We start from the raw sequence: 22,247 nt of genomic DNA on the forward strand, positions 1-22,247 counted from the left end.
ATATATATACGTGTGTGTGTGTGTATATATATATACATTCTAACTTGGTCAAATTAATTTATTAAAGTTGCTTTTATTGACCTAGGCAGTGCATATGGGCTCCATTTTCTTTGTACTGGACATTGTTTTTTTCCTGATGAGAATGTTTGAAAATCACCTGGATTCCTGCCTGGATGAAAAACTAATTTCTACCAGGGATTCTTTACACCCTGACTTCATTATGTCTCAAATCTAGATCTCTGGGCTATAGGTAGTTGTGTCTTGTTATTTAGGTTTCCTTCTTAGTAAATTTTTATCTTCTTTAATATGCGTTGTTTTGTTATCTTGGTTTGTGATTTCTAGTGCTTTTATTGGTATATTATTTCTCCAGTATTTTCTTACAGATTTATGAGGTAGTCTTTTTTTCTTTACAGAGCTGAAGGAATTCTAAGCATTCTTTGGCACTCATCTTCTAGTTGCTAGCATTACTCCTTACCTAACATCTTATGGGGATGATTGGAGAATGCCAGACTACAACTGAAATTAATTAATGAAGTTGTTTGACTGAAACGAAGGAGGAAAGACAGTGAGACTTTGCAGTGGCCCTACTGCTTGTAGCTAGCCAGCTTGGGTTAGCTGTCCTAGTCCTTTTTCTTTTTTCTCAAGGACAGGCTTTTAAAGGAATTATTAGTGGTAAAATTTGTGGTGTTAGTTATTCCACATCACAGAGTGTGTGCAAGTTTGTATGGGGTTTTGGTTTAAAGTGGTTTTTAATTTTGATGTTTCAATTTCTTAGATGTAAAACGAAGATCAGGAGCAGATTTGAAGAATTACAAAGTGAATTGGTGCCAGTCAGCATGTCAGAGACAGACCACATAGCCTCTACTTCCTCTGATAAAAATGTTGGGAAAACACCTGAATTAAAGGAAGACTCATGCAACTTGTTTTCTGACAATGAAAGCAGCAAATTAGAAAATGAGTCCAAACTATTGTCATTAAACACTGATAAAACTTTATGTCAACCTAATGAGCATAATAATCGAATTGAAGCCCAGGAAAATTATATTCCAGATCATGGTGGAGGTGAGGATTCTTGTGCCAAAACAGACGTAGGCTCAGAAAATTCTGAACAAATAGCTAATTTTCCTAGTGGAAATTTTGCTAAACAAATTTCAAAAACAAATGAAACAGAACAGAAAGTAACACAAATATTGGTGGAATTAAGGTCATCTACATTTCCAGAATCAGCTAATGAAAAGACTTATTCAGAAAGCCCCTATGATACAGACTGCACCAAGAAATTTATTTCAAAAATAAAGAGCGTTTCAGCATCAGAGGATTTGTTGGAAGAAATAGAATCTGAGCTCTTATCTACGGAGTTTGCAGAACATCGAGTACCAAATGGAATGAATAAGGGAGAACATGCATTAGTTCTGTTTGAAAAGTGTGTGCAAGATAAATATTTGCAGCAGGAACATATCATAAAAAAGTAAGTTTTTTATACCTTTAGGTTATTTTTTTTTCCCCACAGGGATTCGAGATAGAATTCTTTAAAGGAAAATATCATTTTGTTCATTTTTACTTCCACATTAGAATCATGCACATAGTAGTTGAACAATAAATGTATAGTTACTAAATGTGTGAGCAAATGTCAAGTTTTTCAAATATCTAAGTTTAATATGTTAAATAGTGTAAATGTATTAACGTGCTAGAAATTTTTATAGACAACTCAAATTTTTCACTTTTGAAAGAATGTAGAAGTATAATATTGTCAAAACTAAGAGAAACTCAAAAGGAAATGACAAGTCATAAAATTCCAAAACTTTTTCTTAAAATCTTCATTCTAAATTCATTGGTTTAAAACATTAAAATTTAGAGAACAGAATAATTGATTATCGTTCAGTAAATAATAATATAGGTTTAGACTTCTTTTGGATTTGTGAAGTTCTGTTTTCATGATAGTTTAAAATTTACCATCTTAACCATTTTTATGTTTACATTTCAGTAGTGTTATTATATATTCACACTGTTGGACAACCAATCTGCAGAACTTTTTTGAAACACTGTATTCGTTAAACAACAACACTATTTCCACTTGCCCTCAGTCCCTGTCAACCACCATTCTACTTTCTGTTGCTGAGTTTGACTACTCATGATACCTCATGTAGGTGAAATCATATACTTTTCATTTCATGACTGGCTTATTTCATTTAGCCTAATGTCCTCATTTATCCGTGTTGTAACATGTCAGAATTTCATTTCTTTTTAAGGCTGAATAATATTCCATTGTATGTATATACCACATTTTGTTTATTCATCCATTAATGGACATCTGGGTTCCTTCTGCTTTTTGGCTGTTGTTAATAATGCTACTGTGAACTTGGGTTTGCAAGTATCTCTTCAAGACTCCAAGGCCCTTCTTAATACTACCTCCAAACAAATGCCTGCTATTGCTATTCATATCCTTACTGTAATACTATATTATGTGAATAAACTGTATGCTTTTGTACTTGAACCATCAGTGCTGCTGCTATTCTTGCATTTTATAGGGTAACTTTCTCATTTTCCTGTAGGCTGTACCTATTCTTTTAGACCTTCCTCTTGAGATTATCTCTGATGCCTCTTCCCACTTTACTTAGATCTAGACTCTTATTACCACTTTCATACCTCCCTTATAAATTATGTTATACATTTAATAATAATAGCAGTAAACATGTATATGCTGATAATTATGTGCCTGGTATATTACATATATTAGTTCATGGATTCTTCACAAGAACTCTCTGTGACATATACTGTTATCCCCATTGTACAGATGAGTTACGTGAGGCACAGAGAGATAAAAAGTAACTTGTTCAAGGCCACATGCTAACAAATGCGAAGTTAAAATCTGAGCTTTGTTAGTGGAGCTTTAGAACTTTTTCAAATACGGTTATTAGAAATGAACCAGGTACAAGTTGTTAAATTTACCTAAAAATATTAGGAATAGAGTAGAAAATTGGTTTCTTTTTTGCTTCATCCTGTCAGAACAGTGACAGAACGGGTGAGCAGAATAATCATCATTCTGATATCTGGTATTTGGAAGATACCCATTGGCATTTGCCAGCTCTGTTGTCTTGGCCAAGTCAACCTCTTTGAGTGAAAGATTTTTCACCTTAGAGTGACAGTACTTACCTGATGGAATTGTTTGTGGACATAAGGACATTACACAAATGTCAGATGTTATTTTAAATCAAGGTTAATCTTTGGTTATACACATAATGTTTTTAATTCCAAATAAAATACTTTGTGATTCAGGTTAGCTCTAAAACAACTAGATTTTTTTCTTAACTTTTTCCTTCATCTAATTTTCTATGAAGAAAACTTCCTTTTACTTTCTTTGAAATTTTAATGAATACATCTATTTCCAAACATCTTTGTTTATACATTCCCTCATTTTTTCCCCAGCTTTATTGAAATATAACTGATAAAATTGTATATATTTAAAGAGTACAATGTGATGATTTGATATACATTGTGAAATGATTACCACAATCAAGTTAGTTAACACATTGGTCACATGACAGTTACCTTTGTGTGTGTGTGTGTGTGTGTGGTGAGAACATTTAAGATCTACTGTCTAAACAAATTTCAAGTATACAATATGATATTATTAACTGTTATCACCACGGAGTATATTAGATCCCCAGAACTTACTCATTTTATAACTGAGAAGTCTGTAGGCTTTGACCAACATCTCCCATTTTCCCTCGCCCCCTCTGCCATGGCAAGCACCATTCTTCTCTTTATTTCTGTTCTTTGATTTTTGAACACATCAATATTACTGTCTAAGGTTCCAACCAAATTTTTTTTTTTTTTGAGATGGAATTGCACTGTGTCACACAGGCTGAAGTGCAGTGGCGTGACCTCAGCTCACTGCAACCTCTGCCTCCTGGATTCAAGCAATTCTCCTACTTTAGGCTCCCAAGTAGCTGGGACTACAGGTGCCTACCACTACACCTGGCTAATTTTTGTATTTTTAGTAGAGACAGGGTTTCACCATGTTGGCCAGACTGGTCTTGAACTCCTGACCTCAAGTGATCTACCCGCCTCAGCCTCCCAAAGTTCTGGGATTATAGGCGTGAGCCACTGCTCCTGGCCCAAAAATTCTTTATTTTATTTTTTTGAGATAGGGTCTTGCTCTCTTGCCCAAGCTGGGGTGTAGTGGGTGTGATCTCAGCTCACTGCAGCCTTAACCTCCTGTACTCAAGTTGTCCTCCCACCTCAGCATCCCAAGTAGCTTGGACAACAGGTGCGTACCACTATGCTCAGCTAATACTTTTGTGGTTTTTTTTGTTGTAGAGATGGGGTTTCATGATGTTGCCCAGGCTAGTCCGGAACTCCGGAGCTCAGGCGATCCACCCACACTGGCCTCCCAAAGTGCCAGGATTATAGGCATGCACCACTGTGCCCAGCCCAAAATTTTTTTTTGAGACGAAGTCTCGCTCTGTCGCCAGGCGGATCTCGGCTCACTGCCACCTCTCTCTGCTTCCCAGGTTCAAGTGATTCTCCTGCCTCAGCCTCCTGAGTAGCTGGCACTACAGGCACGCGCTACCACACCCAGCTAATTTTTGTATTTTTAGTAGAGACGGGGTTTCACCATGTTTGCCAGGGTAGTCTCGGTCTCTTGACCTCATGATCCACCCGCCTCCGCCTCCCAAAGTGCTGGGACCAAAATTCTTAATTAAGAACAGTTGTCTGTATCTAGAATATGCATTTGGCACATAAGTAACAAATTGAGTGTTGACTGCTTTTCACTTCCCCCTCCCTTTATTGTTCACTTGTGAACTATAGCCAGGACTCTTGTGTCTCAAGTAGTTTTCGGTAGCACATTGAGTATGCCTCACATAAATGATCTAAATTAAACCACTGTGTCATAAAAAGCTTGAATAAACATGCATATATTTGCCTTTTTTCTAAACATTTGTATGGTTGTTTCCTCACTGATTCCTAGGCTCAACTGTCACCTTCTCAGAGAGGCCTATCTGGACTACTTATCTAAAATAGCAGCCCAAGTCACTCTCTGGCTTTTCGCTCTCCTTTATTTTTCTTAATAGGATTTAATCACCAGCTGACATTTTATTATATATCTAGAGTCTATTTTTATTTTATCCCCTAGAATGTAAGTTCCACGAGGGCAGGGACTATTTGCTGACATATTTCCCACATAAAATAGATGCCGAGTAAGTACTGGTTAAGTTAATGAGTGATCTTCAAAGTAGAAGGTGGAAAGGCCTGGGGCTTTGGAATTATACCTGGATCCAAAACAAAATTCAAAGTTCAACTGCTTACTAGCTGTGTGACCTGGAACAAGTCTTAGGCTTCAGTTTTGTTTTGCTGTTAATATTTTTATTTTATTTTTAGAGACAAGGGTCTTTATTCTGTTGCCCAGGTAGGAGTGCAGTGGAGCTCACTGCAGCCTGGAACTCCTGGGATCAAGTGCTTTTCCTGGGACTCCTGGCATGAGCCATCATGCCTAACTAGTTTTTTTGTTTTTTTTTTAATTCATAAAACAGAAGTGATGGTAATAATTTCATACTTATTTTGAATCCTAAATGAAATGATACACTTTTTTAAATTAAAAAAGCTAAATTTAACCAATAGCAAATGTGCTTAATAAATATTAGGTTACAGCTATTGCTATTAGTCCTAGAGTACTTGCTGTTAACTTTGTTAGGCATCTTACATTTCTAAAAGTACTTTGCAGGCAGTTTTTGAGATTTTATTTCTGTTTTTCTAGGGGAATTCAAGATAATATTTCTGCTTAGATTTTATTTTGCTGTTTTACATTGACTGTACATTATAACTATTAGAATATCATTAAAATATTTTTAAAATCTGAAGCAAGACTTTTCAACTTTAGCAGTATTGCCATTTGGGGCCAGATTCTTGGTTGTTGTTGGAGTTGTCTTGTGCATTGTAGGATGTTTAGCAGCATCCCTGGCCTCCATCCACTAGATGCCAGTAGCAGCCCCTACCCCTGTTATGACAACCAAAAATATCTTCAGACAAATGCCTGGAAGGGCAAAATTGCCCATGGTTGAGAACTACTTAACTTGAAATGAGTGCCAATGCTGACAGGATTGGTGCATAATTGTAGTACCTGAAGGTATAAATTTGGAAGGGTGTGATTTTCATTCATATGATTATATTTTGATTTGAAATATTCATATTTCTAGGGAAAAGTTAATAGCCTAATTGGCCAGAGAATCTTTTGCAAAATATTATGTTTCACTATAAAATGATTTTTTAAGAATGTTAATTTATTAACATTATAATGAATAATTATAGATCTGTACCCTAATCTGTAAAGAAATTATATTCCACATATTATTTTATCTCCATTTTAAACTATGTTTTACATATACTGCCCTTTTTATATTTAGGTTAATTAAAGAAAATAAGAAGCATCAGGAGCTCTTCGTAGACATTTGTTCAGAAAAAGACAATTTAAGAGAAGAACTAAAGAAAAGAACAGAAACTGAGAAGCAGCATATGAACACAATTAAACAGGTAAAAAAGACAAAAATCTTCAAAGACCATACTTCAATTAATAAAATAAATACATTCCTGGCAGCTGATTGTGGCAGCTCATGCCTGTAATCGTAGCACTTTGGGAGGCCAAGGTGGGTGGATTACTTGAGCCCAGGAGTTTGAGACCAGCCTGGGCAACATGGTGAAACCCTGTCTCTACAAAAAAAAAAAAAAATAGAAAATTAGCTGCATATGGTGGCATGCGCCTGTGATCTCAGCTACTCAGGAGGCTAAGGTGAGTGGATCACTGGAGCCAGGGAGATTGAGGCTGCAGTGAGCCGAGATTGTGCCACTGTACTCCAGCCTGGGTGACAGAGTGAGACCTTGTCTCAAAAAAAAAAAAAAAAATTCTGAAAACTTGCATGTAAGTTGAAGTTCTATAAGGTAAATCATATTTTAAATGCAGAGAATTGCATGGCATTTAAACCATTCTCTTTTACAAAGTAGGACTCATAGCCTGATGTATTTCCTTTTATGTAAGTTTATTCTTATACGTGTGACTGCTGTACTACATATAGTAGAACATATTCTGTTATGTTCAAAATAAGCAAAAAGACGATTTGAGTTGACAGTCAACTAGACTGTTTTTGCCAACAGGGAGGAAGCAATAGAAATATAAAAGTTTATGTCTGGCATTAGGATGTTTTTAAGTTTATATTTTGGTGTGGTTCCATTCTCAGTATGTTTAAAAACTATATTGTGAAGGCTAGCTGTCATACTTTAGATTGTATCTGGCTTACTGGCTTTCCTAGCCTGTCCTTTTCTTTCTTTTTTTTAATTTATTTTTTATTTTTTCTTTGAGACAGAGTTTTGCTCTTGTCACCCAGGGTGGAATTTAGTGGCACAAACTCGGCTCACTGCAATCTTTGCCTCCTGGGTTCAAATGATTCTTCTGCCTCAGCCTCCCGAGTACCTGGGATTATAGGCAGCCACCAACCACACCCAGCCAGTTTTTGTATTTTTATTCGAGACAGCGTTTCACCATGTTGGCCAGGCTGGTCTTGAACTCCTGACCTCAGGTGATCCACTGGCCTTGGCCTGGCCTCCCAGTGCTGGGATTACAGGCATGAGCCACTGCCCCCGGCCTCTTTCTAGTTTTTAAATGAACTCTTCTGATGCATGAATCAACAAAGTGAGTATTCAGACTAATAGCAAAGCTGAGCTGCTCTTTATTTTTGAGGTGCTTTTTCTTCTGTGAATAGGATTAGAAGCATTCTAGCCTTAAAAGTATTTTGTCTCATCTTTCACAGAAAGTTATATAATGAAAATAACAGTAAACAATTGGTAAAACAATTTTTCACTTGATGCATGATTGGAAGGTGACTGTATTTGTAAAATTGTATGTATTTAATCCTGATTTTTATGTGCTCTAGGGTCCCCACATATAAACCAGTTAGAATGGTAAAGTATGAGGAAGTCTTAACAGGCTGAATCCATATTTTGGTAGTCAGGTCACTCAGTGACCGAAACTTCAGACCGAGCAGGTAGAATGGAATCAGAGCCCTTCCTTTCATGACCTTATTAGTGGGTTTTTGTTGTTGTTGTTGTTGTTTTTTAAAGAGAAAAGCTTTTCCTTCTTAATTTTATCTCTAGATCTGCACTATATAATATGGCATCCACCAGCTGCATATAGCTATTGAGCACTTCAAAGGTAGCTAGTCTGAATTGAGAGGTGCTGTAAGTGTAAAATACACATGTAACTTACAAGAGTTAGTATAAAAATAAAACGGCTCATTTTTTTCATGTGGATTGATAATATTGGAATGATAATATTTTGGATATTTTGGGTTTAATAAACTATTTCACTTGTTTCTTTTTACTTTTTATTTTATTCTATTTTATCTTTGAGATGGGGTTTCGCTCTTGTTGCCCAGGCTGGGGTGCAATGGCACGATCTTGGCTCATAGCAACCTCCACCTCCTGGGTTCAAGCGATTCTCCTGCCTCAGCCTCCTGAGTAGCTGAGATTACAGGGGCCTGCCACCATGCCTGGCTAGTTTTTGTATTTTTGGTAGAGATGGGGTTTCACCATGTTAGCCAGGCCAATCTTGAACTCCTGACCTCAGGTGATCTGCCCATCTTGGCTTCTCAAAGTGCTGGGATTACAGGTGTGAGCCACTGTGCCCAGCTTCTTTTTTTTAACTTTTTAAAGTATGACTACTAGAAAGTTTAAATTCTACATGTGGCTTGTACTTCTATTGCTCAGTGTTGCTCTAGATAATTTTGTAATAAGGAAAATTAGTATATGTGTACTATAAGATTTAGGTCTTTTTCAACAGGTTTATTGAGATATAATTAACTTTCCTCACAGTTCACTTATTTTAAGTGTACAACTCAGTGGCTTTTACTTGTGCAACCTTCACCACAGTTTTAGAACATGTCATCACCCCAAAAAGAAATGCAACACACATTAGTAGTCACTTCTCATTTCCCTCCAACAGTACTTCCTCAACCCTGCCCTAGGGAACAAGTAATCTTTGTCTCTACATATTTGCCTATTCTGGACATTTCATATAAATGGAATTATATAATAAGTACCCCTTTTTATCTAGCTTCTTTTATTTAACATAGTGTTTTTAAGTTGTAGCATGTATCAGTACTTCATTCTTTTTTTAACATAGTGTTCATTCAAGTTGTAGCATGTATCAGTACTTCATTCTTTTTAATGATTGAATAGTAGTTCATTATATAGATATTTGATGTTTTAATATTTTGTTTACCCCTTCATCAGTTGATGGACATTTGGGTTGTTTCTGCCATTTGACTATTATGAATAATGCCTCTGTGAACATTCACGTACTAGTTTTTATGTGTACATATGATTTCATTTCTCTCGGGTGTATACCTAGGAATTAATAGAATGAGTTGGGAAGTGTCCCTTTTTGGGGGAAGAGCAAAAATTTGTGAAGAATTGGTATTCTTTAATTGTTTTAAAGAATTTTTCCTGTGTAGCCACCTCGGACTGAATTTTTCTTTGTGGGTAGGTTTTTGTTGTTGTTCTTTTTTATTATTCTAATTCAGTCTCTACTTGTTATAGGTCTATTCAGATCTATTTCTTCTTGAGACAGTTTTGTGTCTTTCTAGGAATTGTTCATTTTGTCTCTAAGTTAAATTGTTCATAGTATTTATTTATTCAATTCTTTTTATTTCTATAAGGTCAGTAGTAATGTCCCTCTTTTGTTTTGATTCTAGTAATTTCAGTCATCTTTCTTTTTTCCTCAGTCATTCCAGCTAAAGGTTTGTCAGTTTTCTTCATCTTTTCAGAGAACCAATTTTTGGTTTTGTTTGTGTCTCTGTTTTTCTTTTTCTTTTCTTTTTTTTTTTTTGAGACAAAGTCTGGCTCTATCACCCAGGCTGGACTGCGGTGTTGCGATCTCGGTTCACTGCACCCTCTACCTACCAGGCTCAAGTGATCCTCCCACCTCAGCCTCCCGAGTAGGTGCTGCTACAGGCATGCATCACCACATCCAGCTAATTTTTGTATTTTTTTGTGGAGACAGGTTTTCTCTCTGTTTCCCAGGCTGGTCTCAAACTTGTGAGCTCAAGCGATCCACCTGCCTCAGCCTCCCAAAGGGCTGAGATTACAGGCATGAGCCACTTCACCTGGCCTTGTCTCTGTTTCTCTGTTCTTTATTTCATTAATTTCCATTCTAGTTTTTATTATTTTCTTCCTCCTCTTGGTGGTTGGTTTAGTTTGCTGTTTTTCCAGTGTTCTAAGATGCAAGTTTAGGTTATTAATTTGATACCCTTTTTTTTTTTTTTTTTTTTTTTTTTTTTTTTTTTTTTTGAGACAGCATTTCGCTCTTGTCACCCAGACCGGAGTGCAGTGGCGCAATCTCGGCTCACTGCAACTTCTGCCTCCTGGGTTCAAGTGATTCTCCTGCCTCAGCCTCCCAAGTAGCTGGGGCTACAGGCGCCCGCCACCATGCCCAGCTAATTTTTGTATTTTTGGTAGAGACGGGGTTTCACAGTGTTGGCCAGGCTGGTCTTGAACTCCTGACCTCAGGTGATCCTCCTGCCTCTGCCTCCCAAAGTGCTGAGATTACAGGCTTGAGCCACTGTGCCTGGCCCCCTTTCTGCTTTTTTAATATAGGTATTTGTAGTTATAAATTTTCCTCTAAGCATTCCTTTAGATGTGTCTCCTAAGTTGTGGTATATTATGTTTTCATTTTCATTAGTCATCTAGTACTTCCTAATTTCCCTTGCAATTTCTTCTGTGTTTCTTTAGGAGTATGTGGTTTAATTTTCACAAATTTGTGAATTTCCCAAATTTCTTTCTGTTACTGAGGTCTCATTTTATTCCATTATGGTTGGAGAATGTACTTCATATAATTTTAATCTTTTAAATTTATGGAAGTTTGTTTGTAACCTAGCATATTCTCTGTCATGGAGAATATTCCATATGCACTTGATGAAAATGTATACACTGCTGTTCCTGGGTGGAGTGTTGTATAAATGTATTAGATTCCATTGTTTGGTAGTGTTTAAGTCTCCTATTTCTGTGTTAATCATCTACCAAATTCTATTTATTATTGAAAGTAGGGTAGTGAAGTCTCCAATTATTGTTGACCTGTCTATTTTCCCTTTTATTTCTGTTAGTTTTTACCTCATGTATTTTGATGCTACATTCTTAGATGCGTATACATTTATGTGTTAGATCTTTCTGATGGCTTGATCTTTTTTATTTTTATGAGCTATTCATTATCTCGGGTAACATTCTTAATTTTAGTCTGTTTTTTATGTAAATATAGCCACTCTTTCCTTACGATTGCTGTTTGCATTATATATTTTTTTCCACTCTTTTCAGTTTACTTGCATTTTGAACCTAAAATGCCTTCTATAGACAACATATAGTTGAATCTTGTTTCTTTAAGTCTGTTAATTTCTGCATTTTGATATGATTATTAAATCCACTTTCATTTAATGTTATTATTGACAGTGGGATTTATGTCTGCCATATCTTTCGTTTTCCATGTTTCATGTCTTTTTTCTTCCCCTATTCCTCCTTCACTGCCTTCTTTTGCATTAAGTGAATGTTGTCTAATATAACATTGAAATTTCTTTCATGATATTTTCACTATACAGTACAGAGTTCCCCCTTATCTGAGGGGAATTTATTCCAAGATCCTAAGTAGATGCATGAAATTGTCTATAGCACTGAACTTGATTGCCATTAATCAGAATATGTTTCTGTTTATGTCTGCCCCTGATAAATGAATGCCCTTTTCATCCTTTTTTTTTTTTTTTTTTTCTTTTTTCAGAGACAGGGTCTCATCACTGGCTGGCGTACCATAGTGGGATCACAGCTCACTGTAGCCTCAACTCCTGGGCTCTAGCAATCTTCCTGCCTCAGCCTCCTGAGTAGATGGGACTATAGGCATGCACCACCATGCCCAGTTAATTTTTAAAATTTTTTGTAGAGATTGGGTCTTGCTGTGTTGACCGTGCTCGTCTTAAACTCCTGACCTCAGGCAGTTCCCCCTCCTCAGCTTTCCAAAGTGCTGGGATTACAGGCATAAGCCACTACCTGGCTCCTTTCCCATCTTAACAAAGCACTTATGCAGTGTGGCCATACATAACTTTTGAAGTTTGAGGTGTGACAGCAAAACTAGCATGAATTTCTTTTTTCTTCTTCGCAGTTTCATGGATAGAAGATTCATTCTTACTGTAGATCTTAGCAACCTCAGTATATGATTTTTTTTCTTTCAAGTCACCATTTCACTTAAAATAAGCACTTTAAAGCCTCTCTTTGGCACATGTGAATTGCCAGCATCACTATTCTTATACTCTGGGGCCACTAATAAGTAAACTTACGTATTAATTAAGGGCTAAGTATTGCTGCGCACAAGCACTGTCATCCTGCCATAGTCAGTCTGGTAACTGAGATGGCTACTAAGAGACTAACTGGCAGGCAGTGTGTACAGTGCAGACATGCTGGACAAAGGGATGACTCACAGTCTGAGTGAGACATAGTGAGACAACACAAGATTTCATCACACTACTCAGAATGGCATGCAATTGAAAACTTGTGAATTGTTTATTTCTGGAAGTTTTTATTTAATATTTTTGGACGGTGGTTGAAGGTTGCTGAAACCATAGAAAGTGAAGCCACAGATAAGGCAGGACTCTACTGTCATTCTTTGCATTATTCCTTAGTGGATATTCTAGGGGTTGCCAGATACCTTACCTTAATGGAATCTCCAGATCTTTACTAAATGCCAGTGAGATATAGAAACATGGCTAAAAGTTTTTATTTCTAGAGCTGAAGTATATTCATTGTATTCTTTATGTTTATTTACTTTGTTTATATTTATTTGCAGTATTGGTGGTCTGTTTGGTATAGCTATAAAAATAATTTGGAAATGATTTTCTTTACAGTTAGAATCAAGAATAGAAGAACTTAATAAAGAAGTTAAAGCTTCCAGAGATAAACTGGTAGCTCAAGACATTACAGCTAAAAATGCAATTCAGCAGTTACACAAAGAGATGGCCCAACGGATGGAACAGGTATTTCTCACATGGTTGTCATTATTAACTTGATATTCTGGTGACTCCTTTGTTAAAATTAGCTAACGCTGTTAGACTATTTTGGACCTCACTATTGTATTAATACTAGGTGATTCTTTTATATAAAAATAAGCCATTAGGCCAGACGTGGTGACTTATGCCTGTAATCCCAGCACTTTCAGAGGCTGAGGCAGGCAGATTGCCTGAGGTCAGGAGTTTGAGACCAGCCTGGCTAACATGGTGAAACCCCATCTCTACTAAAAATACAAAAAGTTTAGCCAGGCGTGGTGGCGCATGCCTGTAGTCCCAGCTACTTGGGAGGCTGAGGCAGGAGAATCACTTGAACTCAGGAGGCGGAGGTTGCAGTGAGCCGAGATTGCACCGCTGCACTCCAGCCTGGGTGACAAAGCAAGACTCTGTCTAAAAAAAAATAGTAAGTCATTAAAAATTCTAAAGCAATATATAAATACATACAGATGAATAAATTAAGGAGGTGTATGGAATAAAAATTTTTTTTTTAATCTGTACGTCTTCTTCCCCTGCCTACAATCCTTTTATATCCCATTCCTTGTTCCATAGCTAATTATTGGTATTTTGGTTATGTATCTTACATGTACAAGTCACACATGTATATTTGTACATGGTCATATACTTTTTTCCCCCTATTTGATTGGAATAATACTATACATCTTTTTTGTAAGCTTTTTTCCCATACTTAATATACCTTGGTAATCTTTTTGAGTTGGTATATATGATCTCAGAAGAGGTAATTTTAAGCAGTGCTTTTTTATTACTTGCCTGAACTCTTTATGGATGACATCTTTGTCATCTTCATTTCTGTATCCACAAAACCTAGCATAGTATCTGACTAACAATTAGTCTTCACAATGAATTGAATCTGAAAGGGTTAACTCACACCTTCATTATTTGACTGTGATGGATCCCACCCTTTCTACCCTGAAGCTGCTACTGTAGATAGCATTCTGGAAGGACTTTAGGAAACAGATTATCCTCAGCCTTTATTTGGATGATTCTTTAAAACATGCTGACTCCTTGCTTTAGAAATGTTATGTTTAACTCTCCTGCTATCAGTTCCGAACCCTTTTGTACTAATGGAAGGGAAATACAGAGCCTAAGAGCTTAAGAAGTAACTGGTTTTAGCGGGCCCAAACATAGCCAGCCAGTCATTAGAATCAACTGGTGAGCCAGCCTGCCTGCCTGCCTGCCTTCCTGCCTGCCTGCCTGCCTGCCTGCCTGCCTGCCTGCCTGCCTTCCTGCCTTCCTGCCTTCCTGCCTTCCTGCCTGCCTGCCTGCCTGCCTGCCTGCCTTCCTGCCCTCCTGCCTTCCTCCCTTCCTCCCTTTCCTTCCTTCCTTTCCTTCCTTTCTTTCCTACCTCCTTCCCTCCTTTCCTTCCTTCCCTTCCCTTCCTTCCCTTCCCTTTCCTTCCCTTTTCTTCCCTTCCTTTCTCTTTCCTTCTCCTTCCTTCCTTCCTTCCTTCCTTCCTTCCTTCCTAAAACTCTTTGAAGCTTAATATTTAAAATAAAATAGTAGTTGGTGTACATGGTAACAGTTCAAACATTTGAAAAAGTCTTCTTCCAAACGTTTTACCCCCTTCCTAAAGGTAACCACTGATGCCAGTTTCCTGTGTATCCTTCCAAAAATGTTTGTTGCATAGATTCTTGTATTTTTTTCCTTTTTCCTCCCCTGGCTTTTAAAAAACAAATGGCAATGTACTACACTCACTGCTATGTATGTGTTCTCCTTAATGATGAAGAGTGTAGATGATGCTAATAATAGTAGCTGATATACTGACTTTTAGCTGTGTGCAAAGCCATGTTCAAAATACTTTACAAGTGTTAACTTGTTTGATCTTCACAACAACCCTAAGAAGTGGATATTATTAAAGTAGATTTTGGAAGACTGATCTATTATTAATCTGCCTCATTCCTTTTTTTCCTCTAACTTTTCCTCCCAACTTTTTGAGAATTTTCAAGCGTATAGAAAAGATGAAAGATTAGTAAAATGAACACTTATTTATCTTTCACCTGTTGTCACTAAGCCTAGTAAGTTTTGTTTAAAAATAGGTTCCCATATGTGTTTACCCATGTTCATGTGCACACACACATTCACCTGCTGTTTAATTTCCAGATTGAGGTTTCCTCATTTCACAGACCAGATAGGTAGAATGAATTTGAACCCTACTTACAAGAGAGTGTAGCTGTATTATAAATTCTCGGGGACTTGATAACATTTCCCCCACCCACATCTCCCATGGCCTGATATTAATAAGTATCACAGGGCAGTGAAGGTTTTAACCCTAGTATACCATTCTGGATTTCTACTTTGTCTTAGATCTTTTAGCCCTGGAAATTTCCCGTACTTGTGAGCTCAACTATGTATTAAAAGGTGTTTGTTATTTTTCATCTAAAATTTTTGGTGTATTGAATGAGGAGGGTTTATCTGCCATACTTGTAGAAGCTACACTTCATATACTTTGTGTTAATTTTATCTATTGAGTCCTATTGATTATCTTATTCATGTTTTACTTATCTTTATCCTAGTCAATGATAATCATCTTACTTATAGTGGGTAAATCCAAAGACCTTAATTGGCCTGTCTTCCTTTATCTGTGCCATAAATGGACCTTCTATAATAGCTTAAATAACAGTTACTGTATTGTCTTGTTTAATACTCCCAATGATGCTGTGAGGTAGGTGCTGCCATTAGCAGGATGGAGCAGGATCCAGGAGTGTGAACTTTTAACAAGCACCCCAGGTTATTCCTTTGCAGTTGATCTATGGATGACCCCATGAGTAACAGAGCTGTTATCTGGTGCGCCATTCCCTGCTATAGTAAAGACTCATAATATTTTCCGTTTTTTTTTTTGTTTGTTTTTTTTTGTTTTTTTGAGGCAGGGTCTGTTTCCCAGGCTGCAGTGCAATGGTGCGATAATGGCTAACTGCAGCCTCAACCTCCTGGGCTCAAGAGACCTCCAGCCTTAGCCCTCCCAAATAGCTGGGACTACAGGTGCATACCATCATGCCCAGCTAATTTTGTTTTTTGTTTTTTTGTAGATATGGGATTTTGCCATGTGGTCCAGGCTGGTCTCAAACTCCTGGGCTCAGGCGACCTGCTCACCTCAGTCTCCCAAAGTGCTGGGATTACAGGCATGACCCCATGCACCCAGCCAAGACCCTCATAATATTTCACCTTATCTATTAGAACTGTCTTTTTTCGATTATTTTCTACCCCCCATCTCTCAACTTCAGTGAAGCTCCCATGCTGCTACCAGTTATCTTACTAAAACACACATTTTAATAAGAGCTTCTGATTTATAAATTCTTCTTTGGCTTTACGTTGACTATGGAATAAAACCTCAACTTATTACCATGACAGAAGTTCTTCTTCCTTTGAGGATCTAATCTATACCTCTTTGTTTTTATAACTACTTCCTTCCCACTCCAGCCAACACACCAAATTTAAGCCCTATAAAATAACTTTATATCTCCTAAATGTGTCATGCTGTTTTATACTTTCAGGTGTTTGCACATGATATTCACTCTATTTTTAATTCCTTTCCTTGATTCACCCCTTACATTCTATTGAATTCTGCTTAGCCTTTAATATGTAGCTCAGGTATAGCATCTTTTACCCTTCCTGTCAAGTCCTCCCAGGGAATGTAAGTATTTTCATGTTTTGAAGGACTTTTGTACATTCATTTACTATAATTTTTCGTATTACATTATAATGTTTGTTTATATGCCTTTCTCACTAGATCGTGAGCTCTTTCAGAGGCCACAGCTGCTACTTTGTTTCCAATAGCTGATACATTATCTGAATATTAAATTATTATGAAACCAGACTTCTCAAAGTTGACATTGGACTATTGACTTTTTCTAAGTACAGATATTCAGTTGTCTAAAAATCTAATTCTGTTGGCCAAGTCCAGCATAATTTTCTCAGTCCTTGTCTACAGGCACATTGTTACAACCTCAGGGGCCTATCATATCCCTAATGCAATGTCTTTCTTAATTTGAAAATTAATATGACTGTTTCAATGGAAACAAATCCCAATTGGGAGATTTTAAAAGTTACTTATGTGTATGTATAGCATTCTCAGTGTTGACTAGATATGCTTATCAGCAGTGCCAGAATTTTATGAAACATTTTCGTCAGCCATTTTTCATCAAAGCATAGAAGCTTTCCCTACATTCTGCTAACTTTATTTTAATAGTTACTTTCTTCAGTTCAGTTGCATTATCAGTATTTATTTACCACTAAAAGATACTGAAAATTCCTAAAGTTTGAAGTTCTATCTTTTGTAAAATAAATATGTGCTTCATATTTGCAAACATGAGTTACTTCAAATAAGGACTATTTGTAGAAGTTTTCATTCTGTGAAATTTCAGATATGGAGTACCAGTTCATACTAATAGAAAATTTTTAAATGAGTATATAGTTTTCATACTTAATCCAATTAGGTATTTCTTATTAAGTGTAAAATGCTTCAGACAGCTTTTCATAAATAGGAAATTAAATGGTCATTTGTCAGCATATGGCTACTTAATTTTTGAAAGGGAGTTAAGATTTTAGAAATTGTCAGCTATACAGTCAGCGTCCTGGCAGAAAACAGATGGCACACTTAAACCGGTGATGAAGATAATTTAATAAAAAGACTCTTTGTCAAGGTGTGGACAAGATTTAGGGAGCCCAAAAAGGGAAGATGCAGAATTTCAGGGCTGCCGGACAAGGAGCAGGTATTACATGCCGGAGGGTAGTTGTATAGAGAGGGCACCTGACAAGGGGAGTGGCCATCAGCCAACCTGTGGGAACTCTGGAGGAGCCAGATCTCACTCTGCCTACATTCCCAAGCTTCTGCCTACTGTCTTCTGTTGGCTGAACCCAACTGGAAGTTGGAGGGCAAGAGAGCTTATTGATAGGGTTCATGATGTCATGTTCCTGGGACACCAGGTGGGATAAAAAAAGTGGGAAAGGGGATCTGGAGGAGTACATGGAAAATAGCAACCATATTAGCCAAAGTAAAAGGAACAGGAAAGGGTAAAGGCAAATGCTAGGGATATTGTACCATTTTTCTATAATTTTAAATTTTTTCTTTCATTTTAAAATTTCATGGCACAAGTCCTGGGAATGTTGTGCAAAAACCAAACAATGCATTGGTAATATAAGAGACAAATACCTTGTATTTTGATACATTTCCATTTGAAAAATTATTATTCATTAATGCTAAGTAATATTTTTTTTGAAGGCCAACAAGAAATGTGAGGAGGCACGCCAAGAAAAAGAAGCAATGGTAATGAAGTATGTAAGAGGTGAGAAGGAATCTTTAGACCTTCGAAAGGAAAAAGAGACACTTGAGAAAAAACTTAGAGATGCAAATAAGGAACTTGAGAAAAACACTAACAAAATTAAGCAGCTTTCTCAGGAGAAAGGACGGTTGCACCAGCTGTATGAAACTAAGGTATAACTTGTGCCATTTGAAATATGTTGACTTTATTTGAAATTTGTTATCTTTGCTTTTCCATATTTAATCAAATAATCATAATTTAACATGATTAACACTCAAACATAAAGTTGTTTTTATTAGTTTACCTTCTAAAACCATGAATGTTTTAGTAATTTAAGTGTTTTATTACTTGTCTGCAGAGAAAAGGTTTGCTAGGGAAAAGATGAAGTGTTGGCACATGTTGTTTATTAGATAATTTTTTCTTGAGCTTTCTAAAAACTTTCTTTTAAAATCTGTATGTTGGAGAAATTTGCGTCTCAAGGGAAGATTATATTTTGGTAAAATATGTATATAGTAGTGTAAAATGAATAGTTTTAGAACCAGAAGTATAATTTGATATAATCTTAATGTAACACTTATCACCATAGAAGAGAATTTATGTTTTTCTTACAGAAAAACATGTCTTTCTTAGATACTATCTAAAGAGATTTAGTTACTGAGCCAGCTATTCAGAACCCTTCCTGTTAACTAGCAGCCTCTCAATGGTCATATTTCCAGGGCATTATCATTTTTCAATGATAATTTTTTTTTTAATTCATTAGCTTTTAGTTCAGGACTATTGTCATTGTTCTCAGGAATTCTGACAAAACCAATTTAGTTTATATTTCACCTTAATGCCAGCCAGTTAAGAATCATAAAGGTATGTTGTGTTGACAATACATCCAATTGGTTAAAATGTAAAAGTAAATCATCTTTGTGTCTATTAATTGGATTTAGGATTTTGCTACCCTGTTATCATTTGGACTTTAAATAAGTTTTATAGTCTGTGGGCCATAGTGTGCCAGCCCTTGATTATAGTGTTACTGGACTGTTACTTTGTGGGGGATAAACACATAATTAATTGATTCTATAAATGAAAATATATGACCTAGTGATATTATTTTAGGAAGGTGAAACGAGTAGACTCATCAGAGAAATAGACAAATTAAAGGAAGACATTAACTCTCACATCATCAAAGTAAAGTGGGCACAAAACAAATTAAAAGCTGAAATGGATTCACACAAGGTACGTACTATAATACAATGGAATAATGATTAGAATGAGTGTTTTTTTTTTTTTTTTTATGAGACGGAGTCTCGCTCTTTTGGATTAGAATGAGTTTTAAGAGCAGATGCAGTAACAGTTAATGAGACCTGAAGCTTAGTTTAGTGACCCCTGCAAGTTAGTTTGGACCTCAATATTTGGTGATTATGAAAAAGAAATGTCCTCACATTATTTACATATTAAATGGAGTGGGATGTTAAATTTTACTATTCATAGTTTACAACACCCAAATTTGCCCTGTTCTTTAAGCATTTTTTGATATGCAAAATTTAAATAACACTGTGAGAAACTGGACGGGGGAGAATGTGTAAGTTTCCAAATTTGAATGTAAACTCTAGAAATTTTTAAAAATCAATGATGCTAAGATTTTATACTCAAAAAATATACATTCTTATTTAAATATAATATAAAATAATATATTTTTATATATAATATAAAGATTTTAAGAATAAGTTGCCTTAACTTTTTTATAAATATGACTCCATTGGTATTGTGCCTTTTTAATTTTATTAAAAAGCTAATATAAGTAATTATAAAGGCTGATACCTGATGCCGTAATTTTAAGCACTAACTGAGCTGATATTAGAGGTAATAAAAATCTGAAGATGATAGAATGTGAAGTAAAAGAACAACTCTAAGTTGTGACTTAAGTGTAAGTTTATGGAAATATCAGTTTCCAGGTTTCACAAACAGGCTTGATGATATTGGTTAAAATCATAATCGTAGATTACCTCATTAAATAGTTCTAAATCAGTAGAACTGTGAATAACCTTTGGTTATATTGTATTCTGTGATATAGCATTATCAGAGAAAACTGTAGGAGGGATAGTCTCTGTTGACAGTGGTCAAAGGTAGATTAGAGAATAGTGGGTTTCCCTCAAGTCTGAAGCTGACCTACTAATCAGCACATATGTGAGGGAATTGCCAAGGCAGAGAAAGAACTTTCAGAAAGGAGGAGGATGACAGTCCCTGGAGGTCAACACGGCTAAGCCATCTAAATTTTCCCTTTACTTTGAGTTACAGAATGAGGAATTGAAATTCCAAATTCATAAAAACAGTAATGATTCTCAACTACCTGAGTTGCTTCAAGATCAGAACATAATACTTGGTCATATCTGATATCTGTGGTACTTTCCTCATCTTCATCTAGAGTGCTAAGAGACAGGATCCTGAAACCTGTTAGAATACTAGCACTAAGGAACAAAAGAACTGTTACAGATCTGTGTAAGAGATCTGTGGCAGCTTTGAGCTCAGCTGAAACCAGATAACTCTGTAAATAGGTTAGAGAAGTGGTTTAAGGCTGACTTCTATAAGGTTACATGGTGCAGATTGCTAGAAAATGAACAAGCATATTGACTTGGTATGTAGAAATTCACAGTTCTTTTTAACTAAAGGCATTTATTAACCAGCAAGCTTTGTGCATAACACTGTATTAGATAACTTGGAGGCTATAAAAGCCTTAGGAGACGCAGTCGTTACATTAAAAGAGTGTCCGAGATGGGCTCCTGGTTACTTGTTTTATGTATTTACCTATTGGATGTTGGAAGGAGTCCCTGGATCAAAGGATACAAGATTTAATAATCATGTGGTTAGTATAGTCTACCTTCTGAGACGTGGGCAAGAGACAGGAGACACTTAGTAAATTTTTCTTGAGGCACCCTTTCTAGTTTCTAGTTGCTGCGCACCAAGTCTTAGGTACTAGTAATACTGCAGTCCTGTAGCTTACAGGCTCCATTGTGATCAGTAGCTTCTGGTGAGACCCCCAGTGCATATTACCGGAACTTAAGAGTAGGTGGACTGGCTACCCAGATCATCAGACTACCCAAGAGAAACAATTTGTTTCCTTCCCTAAACTCCTTTGGGATTTAACTGAAAATGTGTTTTAAACACCTAGCCTCTAAAAACAGAAATCTTTTATTTTGAGTACAGTAAATAAAGGTGAGTTTCCCCCAGTGTACCTCATCTACTTGTTTACCTACCTGGTTGCTACTTATTCACCTACCTGATATCAGGATGAGATAATCTCACTGAATGTATATACGGCTAGCAATAGATGTGGCTGTGGTTCTTTGGCTACCATGGTTTGGCTATGCTGGGTGCCTGCCAGACATTACTGCTTCAGAGAAAGCTAGAAGAATAGTCTTGGACCCATCAGCTAGACCAGCAGGAGGCTGTAGATGGTAATATATTACAGACCTAATGTGTGACAAGGGCTTGGTGTATTTTATGATATGTTCTGTACACTAGGTCACCCGAAGTAAGACTGTTGCTTGATAAGCTCTTCTCCCGAGGCTGTTGTGTTGTCAGTGATAGTGTCATTCTTAAATGGTTTGTTTACTCAGAAGGCCCACTCATTAGAAGCCAGAGCGGGCTTCTTATTTGCTTTGCCATTTTATCTCACTTAATAAAACTATGTTCTATAACCGTAGTGTTCTATAACTGTATTCTATTGACTACATTGTATTATGGAATAACAAGGTCCAGATTTACCCTTCTACCTTAAAAAACAAAAGACAAAATATATGAAATGAAGGCTTTCAGACTTGAGACAACAGGCAGCATAGGACAGTGATCTCTGAGTGAAGGGAAGCAAATGAGGTATTCCTGGAGAGTTCCAGTC

General features: G+C 36.5%; 1 protein-coding gene across 5 annotated transcripts in view; it reads left to right on the forward strand.

The window, feature by feature from the left end:
• CCDC186 (coiled-coil domain containing 186) overlaps positions 1–22,247 on the forward strand; it is a 54,767-nt gene that overhangs the window by 11,633 nt on the left and 20,887 nt on the right. For 4 of the 5 annotated variants that reach the window (XM_058435995.1, XM_058435996.1, XM_032177323.2 and 1 more), the window contains 5 exons: positions 776–1,468; positions 6,405–6,531; positions 12,930–13,058; positions 18,325–18,537; positions 19,469–19,588. In XM_058435995.1, coding sequence (XP_058291978.1) covers positions 837–1,468; positions 6,405–6,531; positions 12,930–13,058; positions 18,325–18,537; positions 19,469–19,588 — 1,221 coding nt within the window. In that variant the 5' untranslated portion in view covers positions 776–836. The remainder of the gene's footprint in view (positions 1–775; positions 1,469–6,404; positions 6,532–12,929; positions 13,059–18,324; positions 18,538–19,468; positions 19,589–22,247) is intronic. The other variant, XM_032177341.2, reaches the window with a different exon arrangement.

This window comes from Hylobates moloch, unplaced genomic scaffold (genome assembly GCF_009828535.3).
Source record: "Hylobates moloch isolate HMO894 unplaced genomic scaffold, HMol_V3 SCAFFOLD_3, whole genome shotgun sequence".
NCBI classification, from domain to species: domain Eukaryota; kingdom Metazoa; phylum Chordata; class Mammalia; order Primates; family Hylobatidae; genus Hylobates; species Hylobates moloch.